General features: G+C 41.8%; 1 protein-coding gene across 1 annotated transcript in view; it reads right to left on the bottom strand.

Moving 5' to 3' along the window:
• Positions 1 to 1950: 1950 nt before the first annotated feature.
• Positions 1951 to 19095, bottom strand: part of LOC122103685 (uricase) — a 37585-nt gene continuing 20440 nt past the window's right edge. The window contains exons 5-8 of the mRNA XM_042674263.1: positions 7198 to 7384; positions 5525 to 5648; positions 3418 to 3501; positions 1951 to 2034 (exon numbers count right to left, since the gene is read on the bottom strand). Coding sequence (XP_042530197.1) covers positions 1960 to 2034; positions 3418 to 3501; positions 5525 to 5648; positions 7198 to 7384 — 470 coding nt within the window. The 3' untranslated portion in view covers positions 1951 to 1959. The remainder of the gene's footprint in view (positions 2035 to 3417; positions 3502 to 5524; positions 5649 to 7197; positions 7385 to 19095) is intronic.

Genomic DNA, 19095 nt, shown 5'->3' with positions numbered 1-19095 from the left:
TTACCCCCCAGTAAACTACTCAGAAAGAGCTGGAAGTGACGCTGTGGCTCAAGTGGTAGAGTGCTAGTCTTGAGTAAAAAGAAGCTCAGGGAGAGCACACAGCCCTGGAGTTCAAGCCGCAGAAATGGCAAAAAATAAAAAATAAAATAAATAAGGAATAGGATGAGCACAAGTATGATGTAGAAAAGGAAACAAGATATATTTTCAGAATATATCTCTTGCTCTGAATTTGTGGAATGACAGATGGGGAGGGATGGAGGGAAAGTATGATCAGAGAAATTCTGCTTCCCCAGAAACTGGGAGAGAACTACCCCAATGGCCTTCTAAAGCAAAATTCCCAAGTGTTTGTACAAATAACCTCACAGATGTTTACAGTTCAGGCCAACCAGGACTGTAGAGCCAAAAGCAGGTGAAACTGAAAGCCAGTTTTCAGCAGTTTATAATCCTATGAGAAATCATCTCTTAAAGAACAGGAGAGTGGTACCTGACCGTTTGCCAGACTAAAGGCTTCCCTTGCTGCACCCTTGGGATGCAACATCCACTGGCTCATTTGTAATCCATCACGACAAATGTGCTGAGCATTCAGGAGAAGCAAAACGCACATGTGTGTGGAATGGGCCAGACTGTAAGGTCTCTGTTCAAACAGGGATTTCTTTTCTCAAAAAAAAAAAAGTGTTTCATAAACAAGAGAACATCAAATAGGAAAGGCCCAATGGGATATGAGTGTGTGTATGTATATTATATAAAATATAAAGCATATACAATATATATGTTATATATATATAAAACCTTAGCCAGTTGATATAAAGACAACCTCTCAAATATGTATCTTTAAATCAATTACATTTATTTATCTGATTATGAGAGCAGTAAATGTTCAATATTTGAAAGATTCAGAAAAGTACATGGCAAAAATAAAAATCAGTCATACTCCTATCATTCAGAAATTATTATTGCTGAAGTTTCATATATGTATGTTCTAGTCTTCTACATGTATATTCACCCATTTGTCTATCCATGTAACATTGGTTCTTTGCACCAAAGAAAATGTACTATTTAAATTAAGACAATTTATACACATTTAACATCCCAATGTGTACTACTTTCCAAGGACTATGAAACTGATAAATCAATACATAAGGATCATAAAAGTATTATCAAGATAGAATTGCTAATGATACATATGCTATAGACCTTTTTATTTTTTTGGTTATGGGGCCTGAACTCTGGGCCTGGACACTGTCCATCAGTTCTTCAGCTCAAGGCTAACACTCCACCACTTGAGCCACTTCCAACTTTTTATGCTTATGTGGTGCTGAGGAATAGAACCCAGAGTCTCATGCATGCAAGGCAAGCGCTCTACCACTAAGCCACCTTCCCAGCCCCAAGAACTTTCGAAAATTCCAAATATCTGCTTAATTGTGGCCACAAATGGTGATATTTTCATATGATTTTACCATATTTTCCACATTATCAGAAGCATCAGTAAAGTGAATGATTCTGAAAACTGTTCTCAAAATTATGTGTTATCCTCATTGATCTATGATGTTTTTTCTTAATGGATTAATTCTAAATCTTCCTTAAGATAGGAAGTCACACTGATGAGAAATATTTAGGATGGATTGATTTATTGTTGAAGGAATTTTGACAATATTTTCTCTTGGCTCAAGATAACAATCCTGCAGCAGTGTCGTGATGAAATACTTTAACGTTTTACTATGTGTTCAGTAAAGAAATATTAACTTTCCATTGTTCTAATGCTGCTCAGCATTCTTAAGGTAAACTACGTTCACAAAACCTGTTCCAATTACTAATAAGCTAATCTCTCAAATGGTTTGCTGAACACTAAAGATCAATACTCTCGATTGAAATTCCCATGGCTAACACAATCTATCCTACCTATCCCAAATGACAAGGAATTCTTCAGCTGATGATGGCATCCTATTGGTGGCCACATTGTCACAGCCTTGAAGCCATCTTCCTCTTGACTGTTCCAGTAATTTTGCCGTATGGATTGTCCAAAGGCAGCAAGACCTGTAGTAAAACCACAGACATTAAATAAGCCCTCTTCTTTCTCTGAAACAATGAAGATAAAACTTGTTACACAGGAAAATATGTGAAGGTACTTCAAGCATGGGAATGCCTTCTTTTCCTTGTGATCATTGAAAGCTGAGTTCATTTTTCAGAAAATTAAGAATCTTTTTTAAAAAAGATATTTGATCATTGGGATAAAATGCCTCTAGAGGAATGCATTACATATCACTGCTTTTTGAATAGTGCAGTGAATACAACTGAACCTTTTCTTGATGACTTACTTTGTATATCAACCGTTGGTCAATGCCATAATCCAGCCATCGGATGCCCTCAAGAGCTCCATAGAGCTATTAGGACAATGCTAATGGTTCTAGATAGCTGTACCTTTCCACTCCATTATTGTCAGTCTGCCTCTACTCCCTGTTTCTCATGTTGCCTTTACTTTGTACATACCCAGGCAATGGTCTGCATGTAGCATCAACCATCCCTGAGGCATTTGGATCAGACATTCAGACTTTTATGCAGTGCCTTTCAACCTGCAAGCCTCCAGGTAAGATTTAGGAGCAGGCAGGCTGTGAGTCTGACTTCCTTAAAGCAAAGAAAAACTGTGATTTCAACTCACAATGAGGTCCTGGAAGAGATCAGTTCAGGTCTGAGGCTCATGAGGCCCAGAGAACCTCCTATCTGTCTGGGCCTTGAACTAAGCACTATGCTAGTCGTGATACCTAATCCTTTCTCTGTTTGAGGCCCATTCACTTTGCCTTTAGTGGAGAGCTCTCTCTCTCTTTCTGTCTCTCTCTCTCTTTCTCAATATATATACATATATATGTATGCATGTATCTGTATCTATATCTAATATATATACATGATTCCTCTCAGGTCTCTCTCTCTTGCCCTACACCAAGTATTCATTGTAAAAATGCTTTCCATTCTAATTAAGGGAATGTGATAGGCACCATCCTTTCCTCTCAAATGAACAGTGCTTGCTTACACTGATGAGCAGTGCATGGGACCAGGTTGCCTCCTCTGCAACTCAGGACTCCAGCCTTTCCTTCCTTCACTCTGTCTCCCGATGGGAGAGTAATAACGCTGAGGCCTACTGTGGCCCTCTTCCAAGATCTCGAAGCTATTTTCTGGGGCACACTTGGTTCCTTGTCTTTATTTTTTCTGCAACGTCCAACCTCTTCTACAATTGTGCATCCACTTCTGTGGGACTTCAGCCTCAGGCATTGAGTCTATGAGATCTTTAATCACTGCAACTATACATTTTTCCTAACACAGCCATTGTTCAGATTGGGCAATGATATTATCATTGCAAGTTTAAGGAGATTTTGAGTGAATGAAGCAGAAATGTGCTTGGAATGTTTTTTGAGGTTTTCTTACCTCTTCCTTGTTAATCAGTCCCATTTTGGACATGTCTATGTTAAAGTAGTGAATGTTTGGCAGGCTGATTTCCATATCTTCGATCTGGAATCCAAAATAGTATGTATCATAGGAGGCACACGTGAGTCTGTTTCTCTCACTCCACCCACTCTTCACTCCTTCTACCCACTTACCAAGTACTCCACATCCTGCTCCGTCTTTGAGACACCTTCTCATCCACCTCTAGTGTTCAATGTGTGTTCTCTTGCACATCCTATCATTACATAGTAAGCCCATTCCTCTCCCCTTGTATCTCCAATAAACCGCTGAGAAAAAGCTGGAAGTGGCTCAAATGGTAGAGCACTAGCCTTGGGCAAAAGGAAGCTCAGGGACAGTGCCTAGACCCCGAGTTCAAGTCCCAAAATTGGGGGAAAAATCATCTGACTCTTTGGAGTGTTGTGCCAAGACATGTATTATGTGAAGAGCTGTCCCCAGCCCATGGTCCATCCCACCTTTCTGTCTTGGGCTCACATGAGTACATACTGCAGCTTGCATGTCAGTTCTCATCTACACCATACCTTCTACAAACATCTGCCCTTTTGCTGTTTGGAGGCCAAAGGCTGTGTATACTAATAAACATGATTTTCCTTCTGGAGAGTGGGTCTCCAGAAGTGGTTTGCCCAGTCTCTGGAAATAGTTGCAGGCTATTTGGACCGGAAATGCTGGAAAAGGAGCCAACTTGTTTTCGTTTTTGTTTGTTTGTGTGGATTTTTTGCTGGTACTAGAGGGTCTCATGTTTGCTAGGCAGTTGCTCTATTTGAACCATACATCCAACCCTTTTTACTTCAGTTATTTTTCAGTCTTGTGGATTTCCCAGGCCAACCTGGACCATGATCCTCTTATCTGTAGCTCTCATATAACTGGAACTACAATCATGTATCATCGTGCCTGACTTGTTAGTTGAACTGGAGTCTCACTAAAGTTTTTCCCAGGCTGGTCTAAAATCATGACCTTCAATCTCTGCTTCAAGTGCTTGGAATTTTAGATGTAAACTACTGAAAATAACTCTTCCACCAACCCTAACCCTGTGTGGCTGGTGCTTTTCTCCTTCCCCTGCATAGCCATGGCCAGATTTCTACAATAGTCTCCCCCAGATCTCCCCACATGTGATCCATCATCCTTTTTGCTCGTCACACTACTGTCAGAGATTTTCCTTGGGAATATGGCCAGGCCGCAACCTGTTTAAGTCCCTCCATGGTTCCCAATGCTCTTAGGATAAAAATGCAAACATTAAGCCCAGAAGGGACGCTTAGCTGATTGCTGCCTCATGTCTAAGCTCACTTTTGAAGATTCAATGGGTGATCGACCTTTAACAGAAAATAACTACATCATACATGTAATTTTTTGTATCTATATCTACCCTGCAACCTCAATTAAGAGTGTAAGTTTAGATTACCCACACACACATACACACACACCCAAGTGCACACATGCACACATGTCTCTAAAACCTTAATGCACACACCTGTCCCCTCAGAAAATCTGACTGGCCTTTTTTTTACCCTACCCAAGGTAGACTCTTCCTTTGTATTTCTATAATAATGTATAATCTACTGGATTGTTTACTTATTTTCTTTCTTCATTGAATGATGAGCTCTTTGAGGGCAAAGACCATGGCTAATTTATCTCTGTATCCCTTGTGCATTGCCAGAGAAATAAAAACCAATAACATCAAATAAATGATGGATGGATGGGATGGATAAATAGAATAAATCTGTGTACATTTATCTTTCATTCTCTGGATCCCTTGAAATGTAGAACTTCCATCTAATTATCAATCAAGGCATTTAAGTGTCTGGAGTTTGAGGCTTAAATCAGTGGCAGGTTGAAGTAACTCAAAGAATTTTCAACAAAACTAAAAATTGATAGCAGTGGCCTGTGTTTTTAGGTTGAACAGATTTTTCCCTTTTTTTCCTCTCTTCTCACTTGCTATAACAAGCTTTTGAACAACAACAGATGTCATTTCTCATGTGTCTTCCACTTTCTTATTTTAACTCTCAACTCCTTCTCAGAGCTGACAGGAGACACAAGGTTCTTAGTCCTCACAATGGTAAGTGACAAAACATACCTCAGGAATCTGGCTCAGGGAGAGCACCTGTATGTCATAGAGGGTCTTCTGCACAGAAGGAGAGTATTCACCTTTGTCAAAGGGACCAGCAAATTTCTCTAGAACAATGTTCCGCACCGTGTCCCTGAAACACACAGAAGGAAACCGAGCCCTCTCATAAAATGGTATTTTAGGAAGACATTATAGAGCTAAGAAGTAGTTACATTTCTGTCTCCCAGAAAACATTTCTCTTGATGGTTGTAGAAAGGATTATTATCCCGTAACCCCAACCACCTCCTCATCTTCCTCACCCCTCTCCCCCCAAAATAACTTCCCATTTCTCTCTCTCTCTCCTCTCCCTCTCCTTCTCCCTCCCTCCCTCTCTCTCTCTCTCTCTCTCTCTCTCTCTCTCTCTCTCTCTGTCTCTCTCTCTGTCTCTCTCTCTCTCTCTCTCTCTCTCTCTCTCTCTCTGTCAACACACATACACACACACTCAAAATCATTGAATGACACTAAGCTATTCTCTTAGATTGGTTCTAGGGCCAAATGCCATTCATTTCAGGGCAAATTCCCCACCGTGTTTGAAGGAGGTCCTATGAAGAGACACCCAACCCTGAACCCTGTCACTACTCACTGGCTGGTTCCTGGAACTGTTGCCAGCCCCTGTGCTATGCAGTTTATGTGATTATGTCATTAAACTCTCAATGTAACTGGGACAGGTAGTATTGTTATCTTTAGACTAGAGATGATGAACTTGAGTTCAAAAGTTAAACAATCAACTCTGAGTTCCTTTCTTTCCAGGAATGGCCCAGAGGACTCCCCCGATGCTGGCATGTTAACTCATGCTCTTTTCAACATTTCTCACTGCCCCGGGAAAACATTTGAAATAAAATAAAGGGAATAGAGGGTTGAGGAGAGGCTCTCTGTAAGCATTTAAAACCTATCACACAATAAAAAGAGCAGAGCAAAAGTGGGAGGAAGCTATGTGAGGGAAGAGAGAGAGGGAGGGGAATGGATTCCAGCTCATCACAGGAAAGAAATTTCTGGCAATTAAAGCTTCAGCAAAGGAATAAGATAACCTAGTCAAAAAAGCAAGCTCTGTGAGCTCAGAAGCCTAATTATTCCTTGTCAAAGAGAGAATAATCATCCTCATACCTTTTGCATTTGTCGTTTACAAAGTACTTCTAATGAACACCATATCACTCTGAGTTTAGTCTGGGGTGACCAATTTTCCCAGTTTGCCTAGAACCAAGGGATTTCCTGGGTCATGGCAATATCTGTGAGAAAGCCACAGGTTGGCCCCCCATTTAGCCATCTCCACATCACGGTGAAGTACGAAGGCTGGTTTCTATCTTCACTTGAGACAGCGCTTCTTAACGTGTGCCCCTGAATCCAGCAGACTGAGCTGGGAATTCGTTCTAACTACAAATCCTCAGGGCTCTGGAGGTGGGCTCGGTGAGCTCTAACAAGCTCTCGAGTAACTCCAGTATATACTAATTCTATTCATTCTAATTTGAGAACCACTGATTTAGTAAATTGAAAAACAGAAGGGATTTCTGACTGATGAGTTGAATGGCCTCTAGGATTCCCTTTTAGAACTAAGACTCCACAACTGTGGGCCCCTGGGAAGAGAGCAAACACTACCTGCCCATAGGTTACCTGACCACAGATTAGGTCCTAACACTCATTCATACCAAGTAGCCTCAAAGTCCACATCTTTGTTCTGGTGATAGCGCCATTTGCAGTACACTTGGGTGGCAAAACACCGGTCCTTCACTTCAGGGAGGGTGGTGAACTGGTCCTTGATGAATCCTTCAAATCCAGACTGGGTTGTTTTCAAGACCTTGAGGTCTTTGATTCCAGAATGGATGACTGGAGGCCCTGTTTCAAATAGGAGAAGGAGAGGCTTTAACAAAGCAGTGTCTTCTTATGAATGCTGAGCACAATGCTGAAGATTCTGGCCATTTAAATATTAAATATTTAAATGTAGCCTGGTGCCGAAGGCTCACACCTGTAATCTAAGCTAGTTAGAAGGCTGAGATCTGAGGATCTCAATTCAAAGTCAGCCTGGGCTGGAAAGTCCATGAGACTCTTATCTCCAATAAACTACCAAAAAAAGAAAGGCAGAAGTGGAGCTATGGCTAAAGTAGTAGTGCTAGTCTTGAGCAAAAGAACTACAGGGACAGTGCCCAAATTCTGAGTTCAAGCCTGAGGACCAGCACACCCACCCACCCACCCACCCACACTACCTCCTCCATTATACACAAAAACCCATAGTACAATGTGCTTGCACAGAAAATTATCCATCTGTATTTCCTGACCTCCTGTGTCCTCTGAACTCTGAGTAATGAGGACGCTGTGCCTTCCTACCTAAAGTTCATGACTCTCTTTCCTTTCCTGATTTAAGAAACTGAAGGTCTAAGAATAAACTCCCATACAATTCTGAAAAATACAGAAATTTTAAGCTTCTCTCAGTCAAACATACCATATCTCTCAGTCAACTACCTTACATGTTTTGAAATTCATCACATTCAGCGGTAATCATATTGAAATGTGTTAGTAAGCTCCTCACAAGTAATTCTCTTTGCTATGAATCTTCTATTGGGGTAGCCCTCAGTTGGTGACTGATGACTCCAGTCACCACTAGACTCTGATGCCAGCTCAGTGTACTTGAGGTTATGAGCTCAGACAACCTCATGAATGGTTAGCAGCGTGGGCCTGGCTGAGCCTAAAAAAAGACTGCGGAGATGAATCCGGTGACTCACAGGCCCACATATACCTCAACTGATTTCCATAAAGGCTTCTGTGTTACAGCTGAAGATTTGGGGTTTGGACTGAAGTTGCTTTGGGCTCAAGAAAAAGGGAGTTAAAAGCCAAGAAGGGATGATATGGCTCTGGCGCTTCTTCCGGTATCTTCTTATAAAGCAACAGGACTACAGGGCAGGTAGTAGGTGGCAGACATAATCTAAAGAAGCTACTTATTGTCAGGTGCTGGTGGCTCACAACTGTAATCCTAGCTATCTGAAGGCTGAGATCTGAGGATCCCAGTTCAAAGCCAGCCCATGCAGGAAAGTCTGTGAGACTCTTATCTCTAATTAACCACCTGAAAACTGGAAGTCTACCCAGGGAAGTAATACGTAAAGCTAGAGAGAGAATCACTCCCTAACTTTATTTCTCTATGAAGCAGACTATGCTGCAGCTCCAGCAGTTTAGTGGAACCTAAGAGTACTTGCTCCTGATGGCACACAGAGAAATTCCAGGTATTCTGCTCCATGGAGATGTACTCTTCCCAAGGAGAAGAAGCAACTGATATAACATGTAGACAGAGGCATGGCACACTCTTTCTTGAGTATATGCAAGTCAACCTCTGAAGGCTGTCAGAGATGGGAGAAATAGGCTGGACAAGTCAGAAGTATCATAATAAGAAAATCACAGAACCCGGAAACTCTGAAAATGAACATCACCTTGAACTAATTTGTATGCCCAGGTTAGTGGGACAGGTGACATTCAGGGAACACGTGGAGAATCCCAATAACAAATGTCAGGATGATCAAGGTCATCTATTTGTAATTGCTAAGTTGGTCCTGACAAATATCTATCCTTCTTGGCCTGCTTAGTCTCAAAGTTATGGGTTAGGAGTGTTAGACATCACCACATCCATCGTCTGAAAAACAAGAGTATAACTCATGGCCTTCAACTAAAGTCAAAGGAAGTTCTTAAAATCCAGTGGGTAACATCACCTATGTGGGTCCAATTGCTGCAGTTTATTTAGTAGCTGTAGAGTTTCAGAGCAAGGTAAATAATGACTATATTTTGGTATTTTCAAAATACCAAAGCAGTACCCAGAAAGCAGTACCCAGGGGTTAGCGGTAGATCTTCCAATTAAATATGTGCTGATTAAATCAAGTGTTCAGTATTTCAGGACAATGTGGTAAAATAGAAAATGTACAACAATTATGTTTAACTTTCTGAAAGTCTTATATGAAGAATGATCAAAAGAAAGATACCAGCAATGCTTTCATGACTTCAGTGAGACATGTTTATCAGATTCAAAATATATAAAGACATGGTCCCTCACACAAAAATAACTCGGTATTTTAAATCTAGGAAGCCTAAGTCTTAAACTCAAGAGAAATGCAGAAGCTATCAATAGGTATTTGCGAAATGAATAAGTGTAGCCAGATTGATTCATGCATTTGCACGAAGAGCCTTGCAATGGAGTCTTCTTCCCATCTCAACAGTTCACCTCCATTATCTCTACAGTCTCTCCTTCTGATGCCCCTACCACACAGCTAAGGGGAAAGGCACCAAACATTGGTTGAAAGCCTCCTCTCTGAAGGCATGCCTTTGGTTGTTGCTTTGTGCAGTGCTTACATTACTCGATCCTCAGAAGTCTATATAGTATTGTTGTGTAGGTGATTTTTACTCATCGGTTCATAATCACAGGGCTGAAAACTAATAGGGATAAAGTGGAAATCCATCACCACATTATGAGATTCCTTGCTTTTCTACCCCAATTCTAGATCATTCTCCAACTGTGCAATGCTTTCCCCTTCCTTAAACTCTCCCTCATTTCTGCACCATATGAGGCTTTTCAAATGAGAAGGTTGCCACTTCCCATTCCACAATATGCTCTGAGGGCCTCAGAGAGAGGCCCCCGATGATCATACCATCTTCCTTGGGCTGAAATGGAGATGAAAGCATCATTTCTGTATGTCTTGGAAACTTTTTGTCCCTTAAGTTTTTCATATTCAAATGCAAAGATCCCTTAAAGGAGGTGTCTCCAGCCTTTGTGAGCCAATAATTGCAATCTGCCTCTTCTAATACCCCGTCTAGAAAACAAATACTATTGAAGTGCAACATGAATTTGTGATTAGTAGTGGAGTTAAAACAAGTAGTAGAAATCCTTGGGGAGGAGTAAAAAGGTAAAAGAGAATGTAAAGAAAATTTTGCCTACCATACTTTTTCAAAAGAATCCGGCCTTGATCCTCAGCATCTACATAAGCCAATCAAATTTTAGCTTCTCCAGTAGTCTTACTAATATTAGCTAGCAAACCTGATCTGAGTGTAGCAGTGCACTCCTGTAATCCTAGCTAGGTAAAAGGTATAAGTAGGAGGATCACAGTCTGAGATCCACCTGTGCAAAACTCAAAACCCTATCTGAAAAAAAAAAAAACTAAAGCAAATAGGGCTGGTAGCATGCTCTACTAGTAGAATACCTGCTTGACAAGTGTGAACTTTAGTACCACTGAAACAAGAAGAAGAAGAAGAAAAAGAAAGAAAGTTCCAGAATGCAGACCTAAATAATAGTTCCATTTGGGAACTTGGATTTCCCTAAATTTAAACCCTAGTGCTCTTCTTGCCTCTCCAGTGTTTCTTTTTTTGTTTTGGTCCGGTCGTGGGGCCTGAACTCTGGGCCTGGACGCTGTCCCTCAACTCTTCAGCTCAAGGCTAGTGCTCTACCACTTGAGCCACAGCGCCACTTCTGGCTTTTTTCTTTTTGCTTATGTGGTGCTGAGGAATCAAACTCAGGGCCTTGAGCATGCAAGGCAAGCGCTCTACCACTGAGCCACCTTCCTAGCCCTCCAGTGTTTCTTTTTATGAGCATTATACACCTAAGAAAATTACTTGACTTTTTCCTACTTTGATGTTCTCATCTATAAAATAGCAATAATAATCATACTTGTTCTCTGGGGTTGATCACTGCCTGGTGTAATGCACATGAAGCATAACATGGCTGCCATATAAGAAATGTTCCATGAAAGTCATTATAAAGATTTTGTTACATTCAACTTTTTGCCATCAGCTTCAAACACTTGGAAACCTCCCCCTGTTTTTCAAAGGCTCATTGGGATTTGAATAAAGCAAACAAACAAACAAAAGGAAAAACCTTCTCTTGTGCCATCCTATCCACCATTGGCCCTAGGATGAGGCTTATCAACCTTGGGGCACGTTAGTCCTGCCAGACCAAATTAAAATGATTTACTTTTTCTCTAGAATCTGCAAGTGGAGAAAATGCAAAACACATTTGGCATCAGCTTGCCACAGAATAAAGGTCTCCTGTTTCCAAAGACAGTTAACTACTGTCACAGTGTTGGAAGCTCACACACCATCTACTCTAGGGCCTCTACCATGTCTATGAACAGTATTCACAAAAACTATTCTCTTTACATGTTAAGCATAATTTTTCCCCTGGCACGTAATAGACACACTGGATAAAATAAGAGCGTTTTTTTTTTTTTTGGTCTTCCCATGTTGGCAGTGCCCCAGCTCTCTGAACACTGGTAAGAACCTCAAGCTTTCAGCTTTCAAATTCATGGGGCCATCAACTAAAAATATGATGCTAACCATACTCTTTAAAAAAAAAAAAAAGGACCTGGCTTAAAAACAAGAAGTAATTCAAGTGGGACACCGGTAGCTGGTTGACAAGGTTGAGAGCTGAAGATCAGTTTGTAGCTAGCCTGGGCAGATACATACGTGAGATTCTTAGCCAGCAAAAAGCTGCAAGTGGAGCTGTGTCTCAAGAGGTAGAACACCCAGCCTTGAGCAGAAAAAGCCAAAAGAAACCCGGAGGCCCTGAATTCAAGATGGAGTACTAGAGCGCGTGCACAATTAAAAAAATGGTACGTCCCTACCTAGATTACTTCCCATTAAACCACTTCATCAGCTTTTTACCCCTACCATGGCTATTGAGTAATGCAAAATGGAGATTTTTTTTTCACATTTCATTTTGCTAGAACATAATCCTTTCTAGCTCTTAGTGTCCTCCTACACACTTAACAGATTGTGGTTTATCTCACCGAGAAGCATACATCTACCCTTTAGCTCTCAAAAGGAAAGAAATTCACTGTGAATTAATAGAAAATAAGCCCAGCTCCGTACCTACGCATCAGGTGTCACAAAGCACAAAGCTTTATCGAGCCAAGAAAAAAAAAATCCTGTCATGTAGAGGATAATTGCTTCCACATTTAACACCTCCAAAAAGGACACAAATAGCTAAAAGGAAGATATTTTAAAACTATATTAAATCATCCTACTAGAAAAATCTCAAACTTGTGAAGTGCTAGGAAAAAAGTGAAATCAATTAACTATCGCTTGTTTCTATGAGTCCATTTAGCTTCCACAGTGAGTGCCAAGCTACCTATGTGCAATTCTGGATGGGGAAAGATGACATCAGCCAGATGGAGGGGAGCTTATTGGCTTGTGGTACAACTACATGATCTCAAGACGACTTTCCAGACAGAACCTCATGTCTATCCTTATAGAGGACCCTGAGAGTTTTAATCTCAGCATCAGAGAACATGAACAGTCTTCTCAGCTACAGCCATCTCTGCACTGGGGTCTTCCATTCGCTGCTCACATATCTGCGTAGTGTATGGCCTCTTAAATCTCTTCTCCTGGACTTTTTTCCTGGAGCCTGAACTCATAGCCTGTGCACTGTCCCTGAGCTTTTTGTGTTCAAGGCCAGCACTCTACCATTTGAGTGACAGCTCTACTTCTGGCTCATTTGTTGGTTAACGAGAGATGAGTGCCACTGACTTTCCTGCTCAGGCTGGCTTCAATGATCCTCAAGTCTCAGCCTCCTGACTAGGATTACCGATGGGAGCCACTGGCAACCAGCTTCGCCTGGACTTTGATTTCATCAGCCCCTTCTCATGTTTACCCGCCTCCCCTCCACGCACTAGCTTTCATGTCAACAAATGTGCGGGTTTTGTTTTTTCACTACCATAAGGCAGTTTCTCTTTTTAAAGATCTTTCCTCCATCTTCCATTTCTCTATTTAGCTCCGCTTTAGTTGGGTTTCTATAATTAGTGCCAGAATGCAAGAAATTTGACGCTTAAAAGACTACAATTTTTAATTTAAATACTGCAGAGGTTTAGGGGGGCATATTTAATTTGAATTAGTGACTCAAGTATTCCATTGACATTAAGACTTGCCTAAGCTTGTAGTTTAACAGAGACACTGAGAAAGAGTTCAGGAAATTCAAGTCCTATACAACACCTAAACCAGTAACCTGAACCCGCATCATATACGCAGAGCCTCACTCTACTCTCAGGATGTGGAAACACACAAATATCAGAGCCATTTTTAGTCTTTTGGGTGAATCCATTACTTTCTTTTTTTTCCCAAAGTCTCTCAAAGAACCATCTAACTTTGAAACAGCTGTACATTCTTGTCGATGCAAGGATATATAGCTCAAAAATGTAGCTTTAAAGGAAGAAACAGCAAGATAGTTTTTAGAGCCATTTCTAGCTCTGAAAGAGTGCCTGAGATTCAGCTAGTTAACCATAATTGTTCAATTCCAAAACAGAAGTGAATCCAGTTCACTAGGAGAAATCCAGTCACATATCCTGCTGGGAAGAGTTTTGGTAGATGCCTGGCTGAATGTGTGATTAAGTAGCTGTGTATAGGGAGGGGCAGGATTGTCACCATTCTAATCAGACCCTAACAAAGGCTCTAGCCAGAAATTTGTCACAATAGCCTTGAATATATGCCTCTGTGTGTGTGTGTGTGTGTGTGTGTGTGTGTGTGTGTGTGTGTGTGTGTGTGAATGATTTTTATCACTTATACCCATATAAGGACACCTCTTAGGACAATGATTGTAATATTGACCCGTCACAATTCCTCCATTTTTACCTCTTAGATTTTAAGCAAATTAAGATTTTAACTTTGCTGCCAAAGCAGCAGCAGCAGCAGATAGCCCTATTCTCCAAAGATGAACAGAGTACAAATGTCACCTTTGTGTACATTACCCTGGAATATGCACGTATTCATAATCAATGCACACAGTTACCTGCATGCTCTTACGGAAACAGATGTCTCTTTCCCTGCTCTGATGCATGCCAGCCCCACATGCTGTCAGAGTGGGACTGAGCTCTAGATGAATCAAGCTGGAGCTTCTGGGATCACCGCCACAATGATAGCTGTACTCTGAAGCTTTGTGGCTTTCTGTAGAAAGTGTGGGGAGTGGGGGGGGGGGACTGTAATTTGATTATGCTGGCTAGTCTTTTCTCTCTCCAACAGCCAGGTGATTAGAATTCAGGCTGCTACCAACTCCTGGTAATTCCTGGAAAGAACAAGAGTGTAAAGAGAAGCCTGTCTTCTTTGTTTATGATCAGCAGAGCTCTGTACTAACCTCACTTCCACCTCTGTGGCTCTGCTAAAAGTCACCAATCATGTCTGCTAGCTACATAGTTTCTCTTTTGTCTTCATTTAGCAGGAAGTTCCTAACCCTCCTAAGTTCTTAACCCTCCTGTGGCAGAGACTGAATCTATTCCCTTGTGCTCTCAGGTAACCATGTAAGACTACACTGAGCTGCCTCTCTTCCAATCAGGCATGGCTGATTCTCTCTAGATGGGCAACATGCTATTTTCAGACCTGACACTCATGAGTGAGGATTTTCCTCTTTCCTTTTTGTCCTAGAAGCCCTTCACCTCTCCTTAACTGGCTGTCATGGAAATCTCTCAAGATGACCACCAAAAGCACAGGTGAAAAATATATGGTTGCAGCCAGGAGCCAGTGGCTCACACCTGCAATCCTAGCTACTTGAGGGGCTGAGATCTGAGGATCCCGGATGTAAGTCAGTCAGGACAGGAAAATCGGTGAGACTCTTGGTACTAATTAAGCACCAAAAAGCTGGAAGTGGAGCTGTAGCTCGAAAGGGGTAGAGCACTAGCCTTGAACAAAAAATTTCAAGGACAGTGCCCAAGTCCTGAATTCAAGCCCTAGGACCAGAAGATATGTGTGTATTTGAGAGATATTTTTTCCTTTTTATCCTATTATATATTACCTTCTACATAAACATGGAAATTGTCATAAAAATAGTAACAATGGTTGCTATTAACTGGGTATCTGTATAACTTTATGGAGCAGAGGAGTAACCCTCATTCGCATCATCATCAACACACACAAAAATACTGCACTGGACTTTTATAAACAGAACAAACTCCAAGCCAGGTGGCAGTGGCTCACACATATAATACCGACTATTCAGGAGGCTGAGAACTGAGGATCATGGTTTGAAGCCAGCAGGAAAGTGTGTGAGACTCTTTTCTTCAATAAACGACCCCCATAAAAAGCCAGAAGTAGAGCTGTGGCTCAAGTGATACAGTGCCAGCCTTGAGCAAGGAAAGCTCAGGGACAGCACCCAGGCTCTGAGTTCAAGCTCCAGACTAGCACAAAAAAGAAAGAGGAGGGGGGGAGGGAAGGAGGGAGGGAAGAAGGAAGGAAGGAAGGAAGGACGGAAGGAAGAAAGGAAGGAAGGAAGAAAGAAAGGAAGGAAGGAAGGAGGAAGGCGGGCGGGCGGGTGGGAGGGAAGGAAGGAGGGAGAGAGGGAGGGAGGGAGGAGAAATAGAGAGGGGGGAGATGCAGGGAGCAATGGAGGGAGGGAAAGAGGGAGAGAAGAAGGAAGGAAGTGTAATAACCAGCGGGACCCTGTGGCCTAGCCCGCTAGAGGGGGCAGGGTGTTGAGAGGCTGCCGGCTGTCAAGAGATGTCAAGAGTTGTCAAGAAGTGGTTGGACAAATCAAAGAAAGGTTGGACAAATGGGATTGCATGAAACTTCAGACCCTCTGCATGGCAAAGGACATAGCAAGATCAATAGAAACCCACAGATTGGGAGAAGATCTTCACTAGCCATACAACAGACAAGGGTCTCATATCTAAAATATACCTGGAACTCAAAAAAATTAAATCCCCCAACAACAAATTCTCCAAGAAACAACTGCCCAATAAATAAGTGGGCTAAAGACTTAAAGAGAGACTTCTCTGAAGAGGAAAGAAGGATGGCCAATAGACACATGAAGAAATGCTCAACCTCTCTAGCCATAAAAGAAATGCAAATCAAAACAACATTGAGATTCCACCCCACCCCAGTTAGAATGGCTATAATGAAGAAATCTAATAACAACAGATGCTAAAGGGGATGTGGCCAAAAGGGAGCCCTACCGCATTGTTGGTGGAAATGTAAACTTGTTCAACCGCTTTGGAAAGTCATATGGAGGTTCCTCAAAAGGCTCCACATAGAACTCCCCTATGACCCAGCAATCCCACTTTTGGGCATTTACCCAAATGATCACAAACAAGACCATACTAAAGCTACCAGCACAACTATGTTTATTGCATTATTATTTACCATAGCTAAGATATGGGACCAACTCAGATGCTCCTGATTAGATTAATGGATCAAGAAAATGTGATATATATATGCATATATATATATATATGCATATATATATATGAATTCTATGCCTCCATCAGAAAGAATGACATGGCCCCATTTGTTAGGAAATGGAAAAACTTGGAAAAAATTATATCAAGTGAAGTAAGCCAGACCCAAAGAAACATAGGTCCCATGGTTTCCCTTATCTGCAATAACTAGTATATGTCTAGGACAAGCAGAAGAGATCAAAAGCTATGCACATATGACCATATAACCTGATACTAAGCAAAATGAACCCTGTTAGATTTTATCTTTCTTTTCTCTTTAATGTACTTATAATGTACTATGTGACTTTTTTTGTTTCATTGTATGTTCTTCCCCCATGGTACAACCCCTGTTTTCACTGTATTTGATTCTTGTGTCCTGCATCTTGTATATACATTTTTCTAATTGGGGGAGGGAAAGGGACATAACAAAATGCTGAAATAAGGATACAGGATGACCCATTGTGACAATGAGATGTACAAGACACTATGTTGAAAATGAACTTTACAACTTTGTGGAGGGTTAGGGTTGTGGGGAGGGAGGAGTTGGGGAGGTGAGGAGGAAAGGGATGGTAGGGGGAAGCAAAGGAGGGGGTGACAATGCTCGATAGGAAATGGACTCATTACATTGCTCAGGTAACTGTAACCGCTCTGTATAGCATCTTTAAAATAAAAAAAAATATTTAAAATAAAAAAAGAAGTGTTGGACAGTGCGCCACTTGGGGGAGGGGCGTGAGTGGAGGTTGAAACCATTAACGTGGTTGGAGTGGGGGAGGGGCGCAGCCTACATATAGGCTGCATGTTCCCAGGAGCTGGGTGTGGAGAGACAGCAGGACAAGAGGCACCTACCAGAGCAGAGCAGGGCAGGGCAAGCCTGTGGAGAGGCCTCTAGAGAGGCCTGTGAAGAGGCACCTATCAGAATAGAGCAGGGCAGGCCTGTGGAGAGTGGAGAGGCCTGCAAAGAAGGAGGAAGGAAGGAAAAGGAAAAGTCTTCCCCTTGGAGCTTTGGAGCTTTGGAGCTTTGGAGGTCTGGGGTTGGAGGTTTGCAGACCAACTAATGAAGTTGAGGCTGCCCATTGGAGGCTTGGAGGTTTGGTGGTCGAGTCTGCTCTTGGTTCTGGATAGCTAGCCCAGGACAAGGCAGTTGCAGGCTACCTGGTGTAATTAGTGTAAATAAAATTCTTTTGTCACCTTTAACTATGCCTTGATGGATTGTCTAGTTCTTTGGAAGTCAGGAAGGAAGGAAGGGAAGGAAGAAGGTTAGGGATGGAGGGAAAGAATGAACATCTTGTATTGAGCCTTTACATATGAAGCGATTTGTTATGGCTCCTGTTGCTGTGGTAACCCTGAGTTTGTAAAACACATTTTTTTCTCCTGTTTTCATGACACCAATGTCTCCAGCCTTCCTTATATCTTTTTGTTTTTTGGGGGGGTCCGGTCATGGGGACTGAACTCTGGGCCTGGGCACTGTCCCTCAGCTCTTCAGCTCAAGGCTAGCGCTCTACCACTTGAGCCACAGCGCCACTTCCAGCTTTTTTCTTTTTTGCTTATGTGGTGTTGAGGAATCGAACCCAGCGTCTCATGCATGCAAGGCAAGCGCTCTACCACTGAGCCACCTTCTCAGCCCCTTCCTTATATCTTTCTGACCAGTCTTCTAAACAGCCTAACCCTTAAACCAAGGAATTTTCCTAGGCCCTCTCCTCATATTATATGTTTTTCTGGAATGATCTCCTTCCCTATGATTTCCTCTACTGTCCATCCATATTCCAAAACTTGACAGCATCCCCCAGCTTTATATATATAAATTACATTCTCTTCAGTAAACACCCCACCCTCTCACTTTAGAGTCAACTTTAACCTCTCCTTTCCTCTAAACTTCTGTTCCTATTCAACCTCTATAACCAACAGATTATACTTCCCATATGCATCTAGTATAGATAGCCAGCAAGTTCTCAGTCCCTCCGGCCCTGCTTCTATGGATGGCTGCAGATCTATCACTTTCTCTCTGCAACTAGTCTTCAGACGTCTCACAGCTACTTGCTTTTGGGGCCTGTTTGCCACAGTTTGATCCTAATTATTGAACCAAAGAAATACACACCTCACTCACCTAATCACTGATGACTTTCTCTGCTTCTCTCTTGTCAAGCTAACTATAATTCCAGCCACTTTTAAGGAGTACTTCCTGCTTATAGGCCAGACACTAAGCTGAATGCTTTAATAAAACGAACACATATCTCCTTTATTTCTCTGGATGGCTGTAGAAGTGAGGCTTGCCACCCTCATGAAACCCACAGAAGTAGTGTAATTCACATGTTATCCATTCTATTGTTAGGTAATAGAACTCATATCCAAATACAGTCCTTTCTGATCCCAAGGCCCTCAGGATTA

The sequence above is a fragment of the Dipodomys spectabilis genome, unplaced genomic scaffold (assembly GCF_019054845.1).
Source record: "Dipodomys spectabilis isolate Male_0828 unplaced genomic scaffold, ASM1905484v1 ptg000002l, whole genome shotgun sequence".
NCBI lineage: Eukaryota > Metazoa > Chordata > Mammalia > Rodentia > Heteromyidae > Dipodomys > Dipodomys spectabilis.
The sequence above is the reverse complement of the archived record's forward strand: the minus strand, read 5'-3'. Positions and strand labels throughout refer to the sequence as shown.